The sequence below is a fragment of the Bos indicus genome, chromosome 15, assembly GCF_029378745.1.
Source record: "Bos indicus isolate NIAB-ARS_2022 breed Sahiwal x Tharparkar chromosome 15, NIAB-ARS_B.indTharparkar_mat_pri_1.0, whole genome shotgun sequence".
In the NCBI taxonomy this organism is placed as follows: Eukaryota; Metazoa; Chordata; class Mammalia; order Artiodactyla; family Bovidae; genus Bos; species Bos indicus.
Genome location: NC_091774.1, coordinates 27,938,977 through 27,958,604, shown reverse-complemented (window position 1 = coordinate 27,958,604; position 19,628 = coordinate 27,938,977). Strand labels below are relative to the sequence as shown.

At 42.1% G+C, this 19,628-nt stretch overlaps 1 protein-coding gene across 4 annotated transcripts in view; it reads left to right on the top strand.

Moving 5' to 3' along the window:
* SIK3 (SIK family kinase 3) overlaps nt 1–19,628 on the top strand; it is a 264,492-nt gene that overhangs the window by 200,965 nt on the left and 43,899 nt on the right. For all 4 annotated transcript variants that reach the window (XM_070803474.1, XM_070803472.1, XM_070803473.1 and 1 more), the window contains exons 5-6: nt 13,412–13,536; nt 14,164–14,287. In XM_070803474.1, coding sequence (XP_070659575.1) covers nt 13,412–13,536; nt 14,164–14,287 — 249 coding nt within the window. The remainder of the gene's footprint in view (nt 1–13,411; nt 13,537–14,163; nt 14,288–19,628) is intronic.

Here is a 19,628-nt window from a genome sequence, read left to right as displayed (position 1 = left end):
CATAGAAATCTCTTCAAGAAAATTAGAAATACCAAGGGAACATTTCATGCAAAGGTGGGCACAATAAAGGACAGAAATGGTATGGACCTAACAGAAGCAGAAGATATTAAGAAGAGGTGGCAAGAATACACAGAAGAACTATACAAAAAAGATCTTCATGACCCAGATAATCATAATGGTGTGATCACTCAATTAGAGCTAGACATCCTGGAATGCAAAGTCAAGTGGGCCTTAGGAAGCATCACTATGAACAAAGCTAGTGGAGGTGATGGAGTTCCAATTGAGCTATTTCAAATCCTAAAGGATGATGCTATAAAAGTGCTGCACTCAATATGCCAGCAAATTTGGAAAACTCAGCAGTGGCCATAGGACTGGAAAAGGTCAGTTTTCATTCTAATCCCAAAGAAAGGCAATGCCAAAAAATACTCAAACTACTGCACAGTTGCATTCTTCTCACATGATGGTAAATAATGCTCAGAATTCTCCAAGCCAGGCTTCAACAGTGCATGAACCATGAACTTCCAGATGTTCAAGCTGGGTTTAGAAAAGACAGAAGAACCAGAGATCAAACTGCCAACATCCATTGGATTATCAAAAAAGCAAGAGGGTTCCAGAAAAACATCTACTTCTGCTTTGTTGACTATGCCAAAGCCTTTGACTCTGTGGACTACAACAAACTCTGGAAAATTCTTCAAGAGATAGGAATACCAGACCCCCTGACCTGCCTCCTGAGAAACCTATATGCAGGTCAGGAAGCAATACTTAGAACTGGACATGGAACAACAGACTGGTTCCAGATAGGGAAAGGAGTACATCAAGGCGGTATATTGTAACCCTGCTTATGTAACTTCTATGCAGAGTACATCATGAGAAATGCTGGGCTGGAGGAAGCACAAGCTGGAATCAAAATTATCAAGATAAATATCAATAACCTCAGATATACAGATGACACCATCCTTATGGCAGAAAGCAAAGAGGAACTAAAGAGCCTCATAATGAAAGTGAAAGAGGAGAGTGAAAAAGTTGGCTTAAAACTCAACATTCAGAAAACTAAGATCATGACATCTGGTCCCATCACTTCATGGCAACTAGATGAGGAAACAGTGGAAACAGTGACAGAATGTATTTTTTTGGGCTCCAAAATCACTGCAGATGGTGACTGCAGCCATGAAATAAAAAGATGCTTGCTCCTTGGAAGAAAAGTTATGACCAACCTAGACAGCATATTAAAAAGCAGAGACATTACTTTGCTAACAAAGTTCCATCTAGTCAAAGCTGTGGTTTTTCCTGTAGTCATGTGTGGACGTGAGAGTTGGACTATAAAGAAAGCTGAGTGCTGAAGAATTGATGCTTTTGAACTGTGGTTTTGGAGAAGACTCTTGAGAGTCCCTTGGACTGAAAGGCGATCCAACCAGTCCATTGTAAAGAAAATCAGTCCTGAATATTCATTAGAAGGACTTATTCTGAAGGGGAAACTCCAGTATTTTGGCCACCTGATGCGAAGAGCTGACTCATTGGAAAAGACCCTAATGCTGGGAAAGATTGAAGGCACAAGGAGAAGGAGACAACAGAGGATGAGATGGTTGGATGGCATCACCGAGTCAATGGACATGAGTTTGAGTAAACTCCAGGAGTTGGTGATGGACAAGGAGGCCTGGTGTGCTGCAGTCTGTGGGGTCGCAAAGAGTCAGACACAACTGAGCGACTGAACTGACTGATTTACAACTCTAGTTGTTTCGACTAGTTTCAGGTATGCAGCAAAGTGAATCAGCTATACGTATCCACATACGCACTCCTCTTAAAATTTTTTTCCCGATATTTTGCCATTACAGGACCCTGAGTCAAGTTCCTTGTGCTGTATACAGTTGGTCCCTATTAGCTATTTACTTTATATTTAGTAGTGCTGGATATTATTACACTTTATAATATTTCCCAAGCCACTGAGTGCGTAATGGTTATCTCATTGTGGATTTAGATTTTAATTTCGTCTTAATAGTGAGATTGAACTCCTTTTATGTCTTTTGGCTTTTTTTAAGTGTCTGCTAAAAAAAAGTCTTCTGCCCATGTTTCTACTGGGTTGTCTGTCTTACTGATTTATAGGAGTTTTTGTTTCAATAATAAGAACATGAGTCTTTTGTTTTATGTGTTACAAATAGCTTCTTTTGTTTCGAGATTTCTCATTTCATTCTCTTTAAAATACCTTTAAAATACCTTTAATGAATACACCCTTTAGTATAATTTTAATGTAACCAAATTTACTATCTTTTCCTTTATGACGTGTGCCTTTTGTTTCTTGTTTAAGAAATCCTTCCATCTCCTGAAGCTATAATTTCCTTTATTACTTTATTTAAAAAAACTTTGTAGTTTTACCATTTGTATTAAGTTGATCTACCTAGAATTGATTTTAGAATATGATATGAGGAAAGTGTCCTATTTAATTTTTTCCCATAGGAAAAATCAGATGTACCTATGGCATTTATTGAGAAATTAATCCTTTCCCCAGTTTTATACAGTGCCTACTGTCTTTTCAATGCACTGTTTTTCAAGCAACTTGTTGAGAAACAATATGTTTCAAGGCTTGTATGCCTTTGGGAATTATGTTAAGTATAGCAAAGGATTGGCAGTCAAGAATAAAACGAAAAGCAGTAGTATATAATAACTGAGGAATTTAGAAGTAGTATAAAAATAATTCTGGGATGTACATTTACCTCAGTATAAACATATGCATGATGCTAAAAGCACAGTGTGGGCTTTGAGGGTGTCCAGGCTGGCATTATAGGCTGAACCTTGTTCTTAGTAAGTCTTTTTTTTTTTAACCTTTGAATTTGAACATGATACTTAATGACCCTCACTTTCCCAGAAGTGAAATAAAAATAATGCTCATCTAATCCCCAGTGGCTCAGTGGTAAAGAATCTGCCTGCAGGAGACATAGGAGAGGAGGGTTCAATCCCTGGGTCAGAAAGATCCCCTGCAGGAGGAGATGACAGCCATCTCCAGTATTCTCACCTGGAAAATCCCAAGGACAGAGGAGCCTGGTGGGCTGCGGTCCATAGGGTTGCGAAGCGTCAGGCTCGACTAAGCAACTGAGCACACACAGACACACATACTCTGTAACAGCACTTGATGGAGAGTCGCTTGAGGAATATGTTTACTTTATTCCATAGAATTCCAGGAGCTGCACAAATGGGAAAACTGCAGCACTGGGAGAGAGAGATCCAGGGCAGCCCAGGATGCCTGACTCGCCGGAGTCCTCGCTGCTCCACTGCATGACCCAGATTGCTCATTTCTCAGCACCCTGAATGAATTTACTCTGAGTTCAAAATTATTAATTGGTTGTCATCCAACTTAGTAAGAAATGCGTTGTCTTATTCATAGTGTGACATTCTAGATGATTCACAATGAATCTGGGTTATGTTCATAGTTCATTCCTATGACTTAGCATTTCTTTTAAGACAAATTAACTAACAAAACTTCTGAGGGGAAGTTATACGATTTCTAGTCTCAAGTATTTATATGTGATCACAGTTTTCCCTCAGATAGAAGTACCTGTACAGTACTTGGATGACATCGTATGGTTGCTGCAGACTACCTTTTCCTTCTTTGACATGCTTTTCTCCTCTCAGCTTCTTTGTTATAATGATAAGATATCTCTCTCTTGCTTTTGTTCCATCCTCTTTCTGATCCTGTACCTATAGCATAGGAAGTACTTTTGGGTGTCCTAAGCCATAACTCCCAGCCATTCCTTTTTCATTATTCTTTCAAAAAACTTTTATCCATTCATTACTACACCTTGATTTGTCAGAACATCTCCACTTGAATTTCTTCTCACCTTCTTAAACCAAACTTTGCACCTTTTTAAATAAAAACAAATCTTTTTCTTCCCAAATCAAATACTCTGTGCCTTCCCCTCCTTTTTATCCTATGTATTATCTCAAGTACTGTCCTAGCTTTTGTCAAAATAATTTCTGAGTTGTCTCATTTTCACTGTTTTTACTTTCTCACAGGCCTTCTACTTCTCCTCATACATTTTTTATAATTTTTTTTAGTTTTTAGGCTACGCCACGTGGCATGTGAAATCTTAGTTCCTTGATCAGGAATCACCCACATCCCCTGCATTGGAAGCATGGAGTCTTAATCACTGGACCACCAGAGAAGTCCTGCCTCATACTTAATCTAGTCTTGCTTTCAGGTTAACTTTACTACATCTGCCTGTGCCAGAAGTCCCAGTGACTCCTCACTGCCCATCACTTCAGTTCGGTTGCTCAGTCATGTCCGGCCCTTTACTACCCCATGGACTGAAGCACACCAGGCTTCCCTCCTATCACCAACTCCCGGAGCTGGCTCAAACTCATGTCCATCGAGTTGGCGATGCCATCCAACCATTTCATGGCCATAAGAGTTCTCACACATTTTCAGGAAGAGTTGTTTTATTTGTTTACATTCAGATGTCTAAATTATTTCCAGGAGATCCAGTAGGTCTGAGGTGAAGTTGTGGATCACTCTAAATACATTGATAATCCTGATGTGCTGACAGGGTTGAAAATCAATGGTTGGAAGAGGACATAGGAAACGGAATGAGTACTGCTTATGATTTGACATAAATAATTATTCAGATACCAGTACTTTATTTGGGTGGTGGGTTCACAGGTGCTCATTGCATAACTAAGTAGAAGAAAACATAGGGGTGAATCTGTGTGACCTTAGGTTAGGTAGTAATTTCTTAGCTATGACACTGAAAGTATAAGTACAAAAGAAAATCTGGGTAAATTGGACATTAAAATTTAAAAACCTCTGTGCATCAAAGGACACTGTCAAGAAAGTGAAAAGATAATCCACAGAATGGGAGAAAATATTTGCAAATCATATCTATGGAGTTGTATCCAGAGAATATAAATAATTTTTACAACTTAATAATAAAAAGATAATCCAGGGAACCTGGTGGTCCAGTGGTTAAGGCTCCATGCTTCCATAGCAGAGGACAAGGTTCAATCCCTGGTCAGGGAACTAAGATCCTACATGTTGCCTGCTGCTCAGGAAAAAAAAAAGATAATGCAATCTAAAAATGGGCAAAAGATTTGAATAGGTATTTGTCCAAAGAAGATACACAAATGGCCAATTAGCACATGAAATGATGCCCAGCATCATTAGCCATCAGGGAAAATGCAAATTAAAATCATGGTAAGGTACCCCACCCCCCAGAAGAGCTGTAATTTAAAAAATATAAAAAGATAGTAATAAGTGTCAGGGAGGATGTGGAGAAATTAGAACTCTTGTACGATGTTGGTGGGAATGTAAAGTGTTACAGCCATGCAGTTTCTGAAAAGGTTAAATATGGAGTTACCATATGACCCCGCAGTTCCACTCCTAGGTATATATGTAAGAGAAATGAAAACATACATCCACAAAAAAAGTCACATGAATGTTCATAGCGACATTATTTATGGTACCCCCTACCAAAAGAATCAGTCTAAATATCCATCAAGTGATGAATGGATACATAATGTGGTATGTTCGTACCATAGAATATCACTCATAATTAAAAAAAAAAAAGAGTGAACTACTGATAGATGCTACAATGTGGATGAACCTTGAAAGCATTATGCTAATTGAAAGTCAGTCAGTCAGTCAGGTCAGTCGCTCAGTCGTGTCCGACTCTTTGCGACCCCATGAATCGCAGCACGCCAGGCCTCCCTGTCCATCACCAACTCCTGGAGTTCACCCAAACTCATGTGCATCTAGTCGGTGATGCCATCCAGCCATCTCATCCTCTGTCATCCCCTTCTCCTCCTGCCTCCAATCCCTCCCAACATCAGGGTCTTCTCCAATGAATCAGCTCTTTGCATGAGGTGGCCAAAGTATTGGAGTTTCAGCCTCAGCATCAGTCCTTCCAATGAACACCCAGGGCTGATCTCCTTTAGGATGGACTGGTTGGATCTCCTCGCAGTCCAAGGGGCTCGCAAGTCTTCCCCAGCACCATAGTTCAAAAGCATCAATTCTTCGGCGCTCAGCTTTCTTCACAGTCCAACTCACATCCATACATGACTACTGGAAAAACCATAGCCTTAACTAGACAGACCTTTGTTGGCAAAGTAGTATCTCTGCTTTTCAATATGCTATCTAGGTTGGTCATAACTTTGCTTCCAGGGAGTAAGCATCTTTTAATTTCATGGCTGCAATCACCATCTGCAGTAATTTTGGAGCCCAAAATAATAAAGTCTGACACTTCCACTGTTTCCCCATCTATTTGCCATGAAGTGATGGGACCAGATGCCATGATCTTAGTTTTCTGAATGTTGAGCTTTAAGCCAACTTTTTCACTCTCCTCTTTCACTTTCATCAAGAGGCTTTTTAGTTCCTCTTCACTTTCTGCCATAAGGGTGGTGTCATCTGCATATCTGAAAGTAGCCAGTCACAAAAGACCACATATTGTATTTGTTGTTCAGTCGCTCAGTCGTGTCTGATTCTTTGTGACCGCCATGGACTGCAGCACACAAGGCTTTCCTGTCCTTCACCATCTTCCAGAGCTTGCTCAAACTCATGTCCATTGAGTCAGTGATCCCATCCAACCATCTTGTCCTCTGTCATCCCTTCTCCTCCTGCCTTCAGTCTTTCCCAGCATCAGGGTCTTTTCCAATGAGTCAGCTCTTCACATCACGTGGCCAAAGAATTGGAGCTTCAGCTTCACCATCAGTCCTTCCAATGAAAATTCACGGTTGATTTTCCTTCAGATTGACTGGTTGGATCTCCTTGCAGTCCAAGGGACTCAAGAGTCTTCTCTAGCACCGCGGAGAAGTCTGGCCTGTTGTTACTGTGTAATGTTGTTTCTTGCCGTATACCTCTGTGAACCTTACATCATACCTAGGGTACTTTCTTTATTGTTGCTTCAACTTAGCGTACTAGTTCCAAGTGATTAGCCTTTTGCTCTGCTTTTCCCCAACCACCACTTAGAAAAATCTCTTTCCATAGTCCCCCTGTGCTTTTCTAGATCCAGTCCACTCAACTCAAGTTCTGCTTTCTTTTTTGAGTCCTTCAGTAGGAACATATCTTTTCTGCATTCGCTTCTTTCATAGGAACCAACACATTGCTCTACTGATACATGAGTGAAGGAAATGGAAGAACTTAGAGACCCTGATGATGACATTAAGAATAAAAAGCTTTAGGAAACACTGAAAGACATTATGATTAAGAGCAGCTTTCAGTTCAGTACAGTTCAGTTGCTTAGTTGTGTCCGACTCTTTGTGACCCCATGAACTGCAGCACACCAGGCCTCCCTGTCCATCACCAACTCGTGGAGTTTACTCAAACTCATGTCCATTGAGTCAGTGATGCACTTCAACCATCTCATGCTCTGTTGTCCCCTTCTTCTGCCCTCAATCTTTCCCAGCATCAGGGTCTTTTCAGATGAGTCAGCTCTTTGCATGAGGTGGCCAAAGTATTAGAGTTTAAGCTTCAATATCAGTCCTTCCAATGAACAGCCAGGGCTGATCTCCCTTAGGATGGACTGGTTAGATCTCCTTGCAGTCCAAGGGACTCTCAAGAATCTTCTCCAATACCACAGTTCAAAAGCATCAGTTCTTCTGCGCTCAGCTTTCTTTATAGTCCAACTCTCACATCCATACATGACCACTGGAAAAATCATAGCCTTGACTAGACAGACCTTTGTTGACAAAGTAGTGTCTCTGCTTTTTAATATGCTGTCTAGCTGGTCATAACTTTCCTTCCAAGAAGTAAGCGTCTTTTAATTTCATGGCTGCAGTCACCATCTGCAGTGATTTTGGAGCCCCCAAAAATAAAGTCAGCCACTGTTTCCACTGTTTCCTCATCATTTGCCATAAAGTGATGGGACTGGATGCCATGATCTTAGTTTTCTGAATGTTGAGCTTTAAGCCAACTTTTTCACTCTCCTCTTTCACTTTCATCAAGAGGCTCTTTAGTTCTTCTTCGCTTTCTGCCATAAGGGTGGTGTCATCTGCATATCTGAGGTTATTGATATTTCTCCCATCAATCTTGATTCCAGCTTGCTACTGAACCAAAATAAGATGAACATGCCCATTCCATTGAAGGGAAATTTGGTTTTCTAGGATCAAGGTAACTGATCAAACTTAAATTCTAAAAGCTTTTCTTTCCTTTCTTCTTTGACGTTTCTGATCCAAGCCAGCAAGAATTCTCCATCATTCTTTTTTAACCATTGCTTTAAATTTTTCATGAGAATTTCTGCTTCCAGGTTGGGTCATCTTGCAGTTTTTTTCATTTGCCTGCATGTGTAGATAACTCAAAACCAACACAAATCTTAATGATTCTGTTCCATGTCTTGTCTGTTCCCCGCCTATCCCAGTATACCTCCACATCCCACTAGTAGTCCCTTCAGCCTTCCCTAAACTACCAATAAAACCCCAAATAGACTGGTTTGAATTTTAAGTGCTTTCATTTTTCCCTGCCAGTCTTCTTAACTATGGGTTGCAAACCCCTCTCCCTCAAGGAAGGTAAGCTACTGAAAGAATAGAGGAGGAATTCTTTTCTTCTCAGTTATTCAGTCCCTGCAGTGTTGATTAGAAGGAATTAAACTTTCACAGTGAGCTCCAAATTTCATATATGTTACTAATTGGAGATTTCTCTTAGTAAGTTAAGTGTTCAGAAAATAAGTTATGGTTTTGCTGAATGGACAGTGAGCTGGCCAGAATTTTTAACTTACCGGCTGCATAGCTGTATTGAAGATTAATGTGTAACACTTGTGATGAGGCACTAGTGAAGACACGACACCAGTATGCTTTCAGTAAAACTGAATTTACAGTAATAATATGTGTATCGAAGTGGGAGGGTGGGTCAGATTCTGTTAGGTTTGTTACGTTAAAGAATGATTTGGGACTTCCCTGCTGGTCCAGTGGATAAGAATCTGCCTGCCAATGTAGGGGACATGAGTTCTATCCCTGGTCTGGGAAGACTGCACAGGCCATGGAGCAGCGAAACCCGTGTACCCACAACTACCAAGCCCACAGTCTAGAACCCTCAAGCCACAACAACTGAGTCTGTGTGCTGCAACTGCTGAAACCAACAGCTGTTGAGCCCATGACCCACAGCTACTGAAACCGGTGTGCCTAGAGCCTGTGCACAGCAACCAGAGAAAGCCCATGAGCAGTGACGAAGACCCAGCACAACAAAAAATAATAAAAAGAAGAAAAAGATGAATTGGCCTTTGCCAGGATCATTCATTGGAGGAAGCTAGTGTTCATGGCAGGGAAAGTGTCATAGCAAGCACAGTGAAGCAGATTTTGCTTAAAAGTGCAAAACCCTTAGGGTTAGGAGTAAGAGTAATATATGGAGTGATTAGAGGAGACCCCATGACACATTTACAAGACTAAAGGGTTTTTGTTTGCTCTTTAATAGGAAAGAGAGGCAAGCTGGTGGAGGGATGGTGGTTTTTGAATCGCTGTCAGTCTTTGGGTCTAGCTGTTGAAGCAGCTGTGTGGCTGTAACTTGCTGTGGAAGCAGGTGCTTCCCCCATATGGCCTCTTTAGATGTCAGACCCTGATCAGTCATTCATTCTTGCACACTCATTTTTCATATAAACACCTAATAGCAATCTAAGCCTGTAGCTATTGCTGAAGATGGTTTCCTTTGATATTGTTTCCTTTGTAAAGGTTTCCTGTTTGGTAGATTAAAAACAAAAAGAAAACAAGCTCTTGCTCTGTAACTTCTCCTCCTCAGCAGAGTAAAAGAGTAGAAAGGTGATTAATTGTAGATAGAGCATTCATAGTTCAAAATGACAAATTTCCCTTATATACTTTAAGCTGCTTATTGGGAAGTTTTAAAATCAAGTGGTATTAATTCATTGCTTGCCCTGTGGCATTCTCCATTCAAAACATGAGCAGAATACTCCATGACTTTCTCTTCTGGACTTTGCTATCCAGTCACACCAACATCAGAGCCCATCAATTATTACAGTCTCCATCAACATGTCTTCCTCACTGTGCAGCGAAAGGCTAGTCGGGGGAAAGGATCAGTGAAGGTCTTTGCCAACCAATTAAAGATACATCAAGAGTCCTCTTTCTAAATAATCCCCAAAGTACCAGCTCTGTTGAATCACCTTTGTTGGGATTTTTAGCAACCTATCCCCAGTCTCTTAAGAAAAACAGGTTAAAGACTTCAACTGATAAAATGATTGGGCTTCAAATGTCAAAGATTAGTTGGTAGGGCTTTAATTGCAGTTGCATTCAACTCAACATTTGTTAAGCACCTATTGTGTTTAAGTTAAACTGTGTGTTAGGTAATATGAGAGTCAGAGATGAAAAAAAGTATTTTTAAGGAATTAGTTAGAGAGGGGGTAATTTTGGGGGGCTCCAAAATCACTGTAGATGGTGACTGCAGCCATGAAATTAAAAGACGCTTACTCCTTGGAAGGAAAGTTATGACCAACCTAGATAGCATATTCAAAAGCAAAGACATTACTTCGCCAACAAAGGTTCATCTAGTCAAGGCTATGGTTTTTCCTGTCATCATGTATGGATGTGAGAGTTGGACTGTGAAGAAGGCTGAGTGCCAAAAAATTGATGCTTTTGAACTGTGGTGTTGGAGAAGACTCTTGAGAGTCCCTTGGACTGCAAGGAGATCCCACCAGTCCATTCTGAAGGAGATCAGCCCTGGGATTTCTTTGGAAGGAATGATGCTAAAGCTGAAACTCCAGTTTGGCCACCTCATGCGAAGAGTTGACTCATTGGAAAAGACTCTGATGCTGGGAGGGATTGGGGGCAAGAGGAGAAGGGGACGACAGAGGATGAGATGGCTGGATGGCATCACTGACTCGATGGATGTGAGTCTGGGTGAACTCCGGGAGTTGGTGATGGACAGGGAGGCCTGGCGTGCTGTGATTCACGGGGTCGCAAAGAGTCAGACACGACTGAGCGACTGAACTGAACTGAACTGAACTGAGACCTCTACTAGAGAAAGGTGTGTGTGTGTGCATGCTCAGCCTTGTCCGACTCTGCGACCCCACAGACTGTGGCCTACCAGGCTCCTCTGACAATGGGATTTCCCAAGCAAGAGTACTGCAATGGGTTGCCATTTCCTTCTCCAGGGGATCTTCCCAACCCAGGGATCAAACCCATGTCTCTTTCATCTCCTGCATTGACAGGCAGGTTCTTTACCACTAGTGCCACCTGGGAAGCCTAAAGAGATAGGATAGTATGTTATTTATATGTGGAATTAACAAAAATAAAGGAGGAATACAAAGTAATAAGGGAATGCAGAGAAGGTAGAGGACATTTCTTACAGGAGATTCAGGAAGACTTGACAGATGAGGCATTTATTTTGCATTAATGAATGAGAGTATTTGATTTCTCTTGTCGAAGTAGCTATAGTGATTCTAATGATGGCCCCACCTCTGAGCCCCTTGTGATCTTGGAGGGCTGACTAGCGGGTAGAGGCCATAGGAGCTGGCCAGCTGCCAGTCAGTCTAATAAGGCTCCAGTAGCCAGGAGGTGACAAGAGGACTGGCCTAGCGCTCCCATTGCAGTTGTATTGCAGTTTAGTTTAGTGGCCCTCTCTTGAGTCCCTGCTATGTATGAAAACACCGTCTGGAGAATAATATAAATAGAACAATGTCCCTAGTTTACTAACTAGTGGAGGATATAAACACACGATACAACTCAGTATAACATGAGGCTTGTGATTGGGCTGTAGAGGCACAAACAGAGGGCCAGGGGAGCACAGAGGAGGAAGCCACTGACGTGGTGTCAAGGCGGGAGTCAGTGAAGGCCTCGTACGGGAAGTAATATTTGACTGGGCACTGAATATAAGTGCTATTTCTAAAGTGGCAAGGAAAGGAAAAGGCATGGCACAGAAAGGAAGCCGCGTAAGAGAAGCACAGAGATACAGGATGTGGATGGTCTGGCCATGCCAGAATGCCCAGGGCTGGGCTGGAGATGGAGGGTTGAGCTGGCTTGTCGTGAAGGACCCTAAATGCGAAGAGAGCTGGGCTCTTCTGTGAGCAGAAAGGAGCCAGCAGGTGTTTCTGAGTGAGGAGGAGCGAGGCGTGATTTGTGTCTTGCTCCCTGCTCTAAATGGGCAGCTTAGCGGCAAGCAGAGGGCAGTAAGCAAGAGTGCCAGTCGAGAAGATGAGAGAAGATGAGAGTATGAGCTGAGATGGGGGAATGGAAATGGAAAGAAGGAGGTAAGTTCAGGACACACAGGGTAGAAGCAGTACAAGGTTATCCCCGGTTTGAAATGGAAATGAGAGGTAGCGAGGCACGAAGAGCCAGTGCTCCTAGTACTGTGATGGTAACTCCATAAATGAACACGGGAACATCGTTGGAAGAGCAGTTTGATTTTGGAAAATGGCAAAGTTGAGATGTTTCTTCCCAGGCAAGTACTGGAAGGCCACATCAGCAACTTAAGAGTGGTACCAGGGTCAGAGCTATAAATTTGGAGAATCATTACCAAACAGGTGATTGATGATGGTGGAAGCTATGGGCCCAGAAGAGCTGGTCCTGAGGAACCATAGAGGAAGTAGTAACAGTCAAAATCAGCACATGCCTTACTAGAAAACACCTGGAGGAGGAGGAGGAAGAGCAAACAGCAAATGGAGGAAGAATTGTCATTGGGAGTAAAACCAGGAGCGGGCGAGGAGCTCCTGAGAGGTGCTGGGAATGTGGGAAAATGGCAGGCCTGGGAAAGGACGGAGCTTCAGCCTGCCTTACCTGGAGTCGTTGATAGAAATATTTATGTGCATAGAAGTATTTCTGAGTCAGTGAGACGCTGTCCTTTGTCTCATTTAAGTTCTTAGTCTTCCTCTCCACTCTCTACCCCTCCAGTCTCCCGTCTACTCTCTCTTCACACAGTGGGAGGGGGAGAAATAAAAAGAGGAAGTTGAAGTTAAAGTGTAAACATTCTTGGTTTGATGGCAAATAAATTGCATATTCTTTATCTTGAATAAGCCATCTTAATGGTAATAAAGTCACTTTGTCTAATTTTTAAGTTCAGTGTCTGTCGTGGTCATAAATATGTTTGTCACAAGAAGTAAAAATAATCTGAAAATCCTGGGTCCAGCTGAGTAGACTTAACATGTATTTCCTGATTCTGATGTGGTCTTGATATCAATCTTTATCCAATTTTGTTTTTGTTCTTAAAGGTACCACTCACCTCAGTCCAGATTTGTGAAGGAAATGGTACTGATTTTGGTACTGATGTAAACCAATCATGTTTACTTTTGGTTAACCAGATATCTTTTACTTTCCAGCCCATCTGTATCTCTGTTTCAGTGTTATTTTAAATTTAAGCAGCTGGTTATATAATTTCTAAAAGTTCTCTTTTCGTGTTTGATATTCACACTTAAGGATCCAGAATCTTTATTCTAGTGACTAGAAACTCGTCTTCACTGGTCAAGATCACATGAGTGGTGTCCATTTGTCTTTCTAGATTTTGGCTTCAGTAACCTCTTCACCCCTGGGCAGCTACTGAAGACCTGGTGTGGCAGCCCTCCCTATGCTGCTCCTGAACTCTTTGAAGGAAAGGAGTATGACGGACCCAAGGTGGACATCTGGGTATGTGACTGCTGCCTCTTCTCCCTGCAGCGTTAGTTACCCTAGTCTGACGGCAGCTGTCCTCATCCTGGATGAGACTGAGATCTTGATCGCCTGTTTGAATTTTCAATTCTTTGTACAAAGACTGCTCTCCAGCCCTTGTCATATGGACTGAGCCACAGGTTTCCATCTCCCACTTTGTATCTGCAAAGAAAAAAAAAAAAATCCCAAGGGCAAGCTTGGACAGATGCCCTTGCTAAGAACAGAAATTCTTTCTGTTGTTGCCCCTTGCCTTCTCCCTAGGATGAGTACTGAGAGAAATTCTAGATATGTTCCCCAAAACTCATGTCTGGAAGCAAAGAAGAATGCTAACTATTCTAAAGATGATTGGCCTTGACAATGCCCCATATTATTTCTCATTAAAAAAAAGAAGAAAAGGAAATGTTTGTCCCATTATCTCGTGCATGACTCACCACTCTCTCCATCAGTTCAGTTCAGTCGCTCAGTTGTGTCTGATTCTTTGCGACCCCATGGACTACAGCGTGCCTGGCTTCCCGGTCCATCACCAATTCTTCATACACATACTATAATGACCTCTCTTGTTTCTCTGATGCGATTTTAATCAAACGTTCTCTGTTTGCAATGCAGAGCCTCGGAGTCGTCCTCTATGTGCTTGTGTGCGGGGCCCTGCCGTTTGATGGGAGCACACTGCAGAATCTGCGGGCCCGGGTGTTGAGTGGAAAGTTTCGCATCCCATTTTTTATGTCCACAGGTAAGGGAAATGCCAGCACACGGCTATGACTGGGTTCATGGAACAGTAGACATGCTAAGTTATCCCAGAATTGAGTGATGGGGTATAAATGACCCATTTAACAGTTTGCTGAATTGAACCTCTGGAGGCATGATTCTATAGGAACAGAGTGTCTAGGTTTTAGCTTCAGATAACCCTGCCCGAGTTTGGTTCTGGACTCTACACAGGGCTGCTAGTGTGGTGGGCAGATTACTAAGTCTCCTCATTAATAAAAGACTGACAGTTTGGTGAGGACCACTACTATGAGAACTAAATTAAATCATGTATGGAGAGTTAATAGGCCCAGCACATAGTAGCGGGGCAGTAGATGATAGTCCTGTTTCATCTCTGTTTTATCTCTCAGCCTTTTTCAGGATAATATTTCTGTTGGGTTGGTCAAAAAGTTCTTTTGGGTGCTTCCATAACACTTAAATGGTAAAATTGTTTGGCCAACCCAGGATTTACTGGGGGCTCCATTGAGATGCGGAATAAATGGCAAGGGGAAAGCAGGCTTTGCATCTTAGTCTTGCTGATATTACATTTCCTGCTTCTGTGACATTTATCCCCCCAACTCAAATAAAAAAGTACTTTTTGAATGAGTGGGCAGTAGCTCTTAGAAAAAAGTATCACTGAAAACAGGCACCCCCCCCAAAAAAAATAAAAACAAAAAGAAAGAAAACAGGCACCTAGAATCTACAGTCTTTCATCACCATCTGTATGCACACATAAGAAAGGGACATTCTGGGGCAGTGCTCTAAGCCGTCTGTTTAGTTTTGCCCCATCATGGTTTCAGTTAAAGGTACAACCTATAGCGTATATGTCAGCTGGGTTGGGAGCAGAGTGTAAGCATATGGGAATTACGTTTTAGAAAGAAAACAAGAATTGCATTTGAAATCAACATCAGAAATTTTGTTTCTAAAATGCATTTTAGAAAAAAGCCATGGGAAAAATAAAATAGAGTCAGGTGGTAGGTTAGGGATGGTGGTTGGGTGGTTATTTGTAAAGGTATGGCAGGGAACCCCTTCCCTGAAAAACAGACGTTTTGGTGAAGACTTGGAGAAGGTGAGGGGAGGGTGTGAGCTGTGCAGTCTGAGGAAGGGCTTTGCATGCAGAGGGGACAGCCAGAGGGCAAAGGCCTTGGGGAGAGAACACACACTTGTATCTAAGGAACAGGATGGAAGCCTCTGTGCTAGACAGAAATGAGAGAGAGGACGGGAGAGGTGCAGTCAGAGTAAAGACCTTAGTTTTCACTCTTGAGTGAAATGAGAAAAGTCAGAGAATTTTAACAAAGGAATGGCATTAACTGACTTTTGGGTTTTCTTTAACTTTTATTATTTATTATGAAAAGTTTCAAGCATGCAAAAGTATTGAAAGAATTTTATGGTGACCTTTGTTCTTCAAAAACAAAATCACTCTGCCAACTCTCTTGGTTGAAAGGTTCAAGGGCTGAAGGAAGGAGACCATTAGTAGGAGATTTTGGTGGCTAGTTCCCAGACTGGAGTGTAGAGGTTGGGGTGGTAAGAAGCCTTCAGATTCAAGAGATAATACGTACTGCGTGGCACCGTTCCGAGCGTTTTGCAAACATTAACTCATTTAATTATTTTAACAACCCTATAAGATACATGAGACTATTAGCCCCCATTTTACAGGTGATAAAGCTGAAACCAGGAGACATTTAGCTATTTTCCCAAGATAACACAGCTAGTAAGTGACTAAACTAGAATTTGAACCTAGGCAGTCTGGCTCCAGCAACATTTATGTGGGATTTGATCTGCGAGAAAGAGAGTAATTAAAGGTAACTCCTGGGTTCTTGGCTTGAGCAACTGGAAGGATGGATTTACTGCTAATAGAGGTGGGAATGGCTAGAGAAGACTGCCTCCATTTTGGAGAGAGGTTTTAGCTGTGTTCATTTGAGATGCCCATTAGACATCTAAGTTGAGTTATGGTATGGGCAGTTGAAATTAGTAGGACTTGGTTGGGAGTGGTGGGCTGTGGATACACATTTGGGAATGATCAGTGTATAGATAAGATTTAAAGCTCTGAGATAAGATCACATTTTAGGCCATGAATGTAGAGATGAGAAAAGGTCCAAGGATTAATCTCTGGGACACGCTAACATTCAGAGATCAGGAAGGTGAGCAGGGGTCAGCATAGGAATGGTTAGTAAGGTAAGCCAGAGCGTTTGTGTCCTAGAAAACAAGGGAAGACGATGTTTCCAGGAGGGGAATGAGAAATGGTGTGGAGTGCCCCTGACGGGTCAAATGATAGAACTTGTTGGAGGACAGAGAGGATGAAAAGTGCCCATCATACTAAGAAAGCATCAAGACAGGAAGACAAGGCAGGCAGCCTCGTGTTGATCAGAGGGTCAGTTTTTTATAGGGTAACTTACTCACAGCATGGGATCAGACAGACGGCGATCCAGAAGCATTTGCAGCGGTACTCTGCACTGTGAAGGGGACAGTTTTCTAGTTAACCTGAGTATCAGGGTATGTGCTTAGAAACAGGAAGTACATTCCTAAGTCCAGATTTATGAATGGGTGACTGGTCTCATGGGCACCAGGAATATGTCAGCCAAGCTCTTCATCACTATTGGGAGATATCAGAGCATAGAGGCCACCTGGACCTCATGGTCATGAAACAGCGTCCATTAACTACACAGTCCTTGACACAGAGAAGCAACACGGCACAGACATGGGGCACAGTCAGTGGAAGGACAGGAGGAATGGTTAGGGGCCCAAGATAGCATCAGTTATGCTAACAGCCACACAGAACTGAGTATCGTATTTAGAAATGGGGAGATCATTGATGATCTTGAAGTACAGACTCGGTGGTGGAGTAGGAGCAAAGCCCTAATTCATGTCAATACAACCAAAAAAGAATAGAAGGGAAATGGGGAGAAAGGAAATAGGCACAGCTCTTTCTGGTTTACCCTACAAGGGAGCAGAGAAGGGCGTAATGGACTGCTCGACCGGCATCACCAGTGACCTTGTCCTAATCTGCTAGATGTCCTCAGTCTTCATCTTAATGGCCGCATTGCAGTGCTGGAGCTAAACACTAAAAATTCACCACTGCTTGCTTTCTTTCTTAAAAGTAAACTTTATTTTTGAGAACAGTTTGGGTTTATAGCAAAATTAAGCGGAAAGTACAGAGAGTGCCCGCGTTCGCCCTGCCCCATCCCCTCACACTCAGCTTCCTGCACAGTCATTTGCTCCTTGTTCAGTCGCTAAGCCGAGCCCAGCTCTTTGCAACTCCATGGACTGCAGCTCGCCAGGCTTCCCTGTCCTCCACTGTCTCCCAGAGTTTGCTCAAATTCATGTCCATTGAGTCAATGATGCAGTCTGAACATCTCATCTTCTGCCGCCCTTTTCTCCCGTTGCCTTCAATCTTTCCTAGCATCAGGGTCTTTTCCAGTGAGTCAGCTCTTTGCATCAGGCAGCCAATGTTTTGGAGCTTCAGTTTTAACATCAGTCCTTCCGATGAATATTCAGGGTTGCTTTCCTTTAGGATGGACTAGTTTGATCTCCTTGCAGTCCAAGGGACTCTCAAGAATCTTCTCCAGAACCATAATTCGAAAGCATCAGTTCTTTGATGCTCAGCCTATTTTATGGTCTAGCTCTCACATCTGTACACGACTACTGGAAAAGCCATAGCTTTGACTATACTTTTGTTGGCAAGATGATGTCTTTGCTTTTTAATATGGTGTCTAGGTTGTCATAGCTTTCTTCCACTGTCAGTATCTGGCACCAAAGTAGAACGTTTGTTACAGTTGATCAGCCTGCAGTAACACTACACTGAATTATCACTGAAGTCCACTGTTTACTATGGTTCTGGTGTCATACAGAGAATCCTCTGCGCCTGTTCACCCCATCCCGCTCCCTTAACCCCTGGCCATCAGTGATCGTTTCGCTGTCTCCACAGTTTTACCTCTTCCAGAATGTCATATAGTTGGAATCATGTAGTACGTGACCTTTTCAGATTGGCTTCTTTCACTTAGTAATGCATATAAAGTTCCTCTGTGTCTTTTCGTGGATTAATAGCTCATTTCTTTTTAATGTTCAATAATGTTCCATTGCCTGGACATACACAGTTTACTTATGCATCACCTACTGATCAGCATCTTGGTTGCCTCCACGTTTTGGCAGTTATGAACAAAACTGCTGTAAATGTCCATGTGCAGGATTTTGTGGGGATGTAAGTTTTCAGCTCACCTGAATAAATACCAGGGAGTGTGATTGCTGGATTATACGCTAAGGGTATGTTTAGTTTTGTAAGAAACCACCAAACTGTCTTTCAAAGTGCCTGTACCATTTTGCATCTCCACCAGCGATGAGTGAGAGCTCCTCTTGCCAAGTGTTGTCAGTGCTTTGGGTCTTTGCTGTCCTAACAGGTGTAAAGTGGTATCTTTGTTATTTTAATTTGTAATTCCTTAATGCTGTATGATGGTTAACATTTAATATGCATATTTACCATCTGTGTGTCTTGTTTGGCATATGTATAAATGTTTTCCCTATTTTTTAATTGAGTTGTTTATTTTCTTATCGTTGAGCCACTCCTTTTTTTATTATTAATTTTTATTGGAGCATGGTTGCTTTGCAGTGTTCTGTTACTTTCTACTGTACAGCAAAATGAATCAGCCACTCCTTGCTTTTTAAAATACCTTTTTTTCCATTGCTTCTCAGACACGACTTTCTCGTTTTCCTCCTGTCTCCCTGACTGCACCTTGTCTGCCAGATGTCTCTCTGCTCATCCTGTAAATCTTTTCTCTTCACACCATCTTTCTGAGCATATTATTCATTCCCATGGCTTTCGTCATTGCAATGATGTCCCCAGTTAACACTCAGTTAACTCTCTGGCCCAGACCTCTCCTCTGGGGTGAGGGGCTTATATATGCAATCAGTTGCTACCATCAGCTTCACTTGCATGTCTTCAGTTCACATCAGTGGAAACTGAATCTAACTTCCTCCTTAGATTTGCTCTATTCTGTGTTCCCTGTCTTAGTGAATGGTGTCACTGTCTGACCAAGACAGAAACTAGCCTTGACTCCTCACCACAGCTGCTCACTTACCAAACCCTGAACATCCAACCCTCCATTCCTATAGACACTTCTGTAGTGGCTCTTGCCTGGATTAAATAATAGCCAATTAAATGGATGCCTGACTCCAGCCTTATCCTTCTCTAATGCAGTCTCCACACAGCTGCACAAGTAGTATTTCTGAAATATATATGTCAAAACAAACAGCATACACACTTGCACACAAATCTGCTTATATCACTTTCCAGCTTACACTTTGCAGTAGTTTATCATTTCCTCTAGGCTAACTTT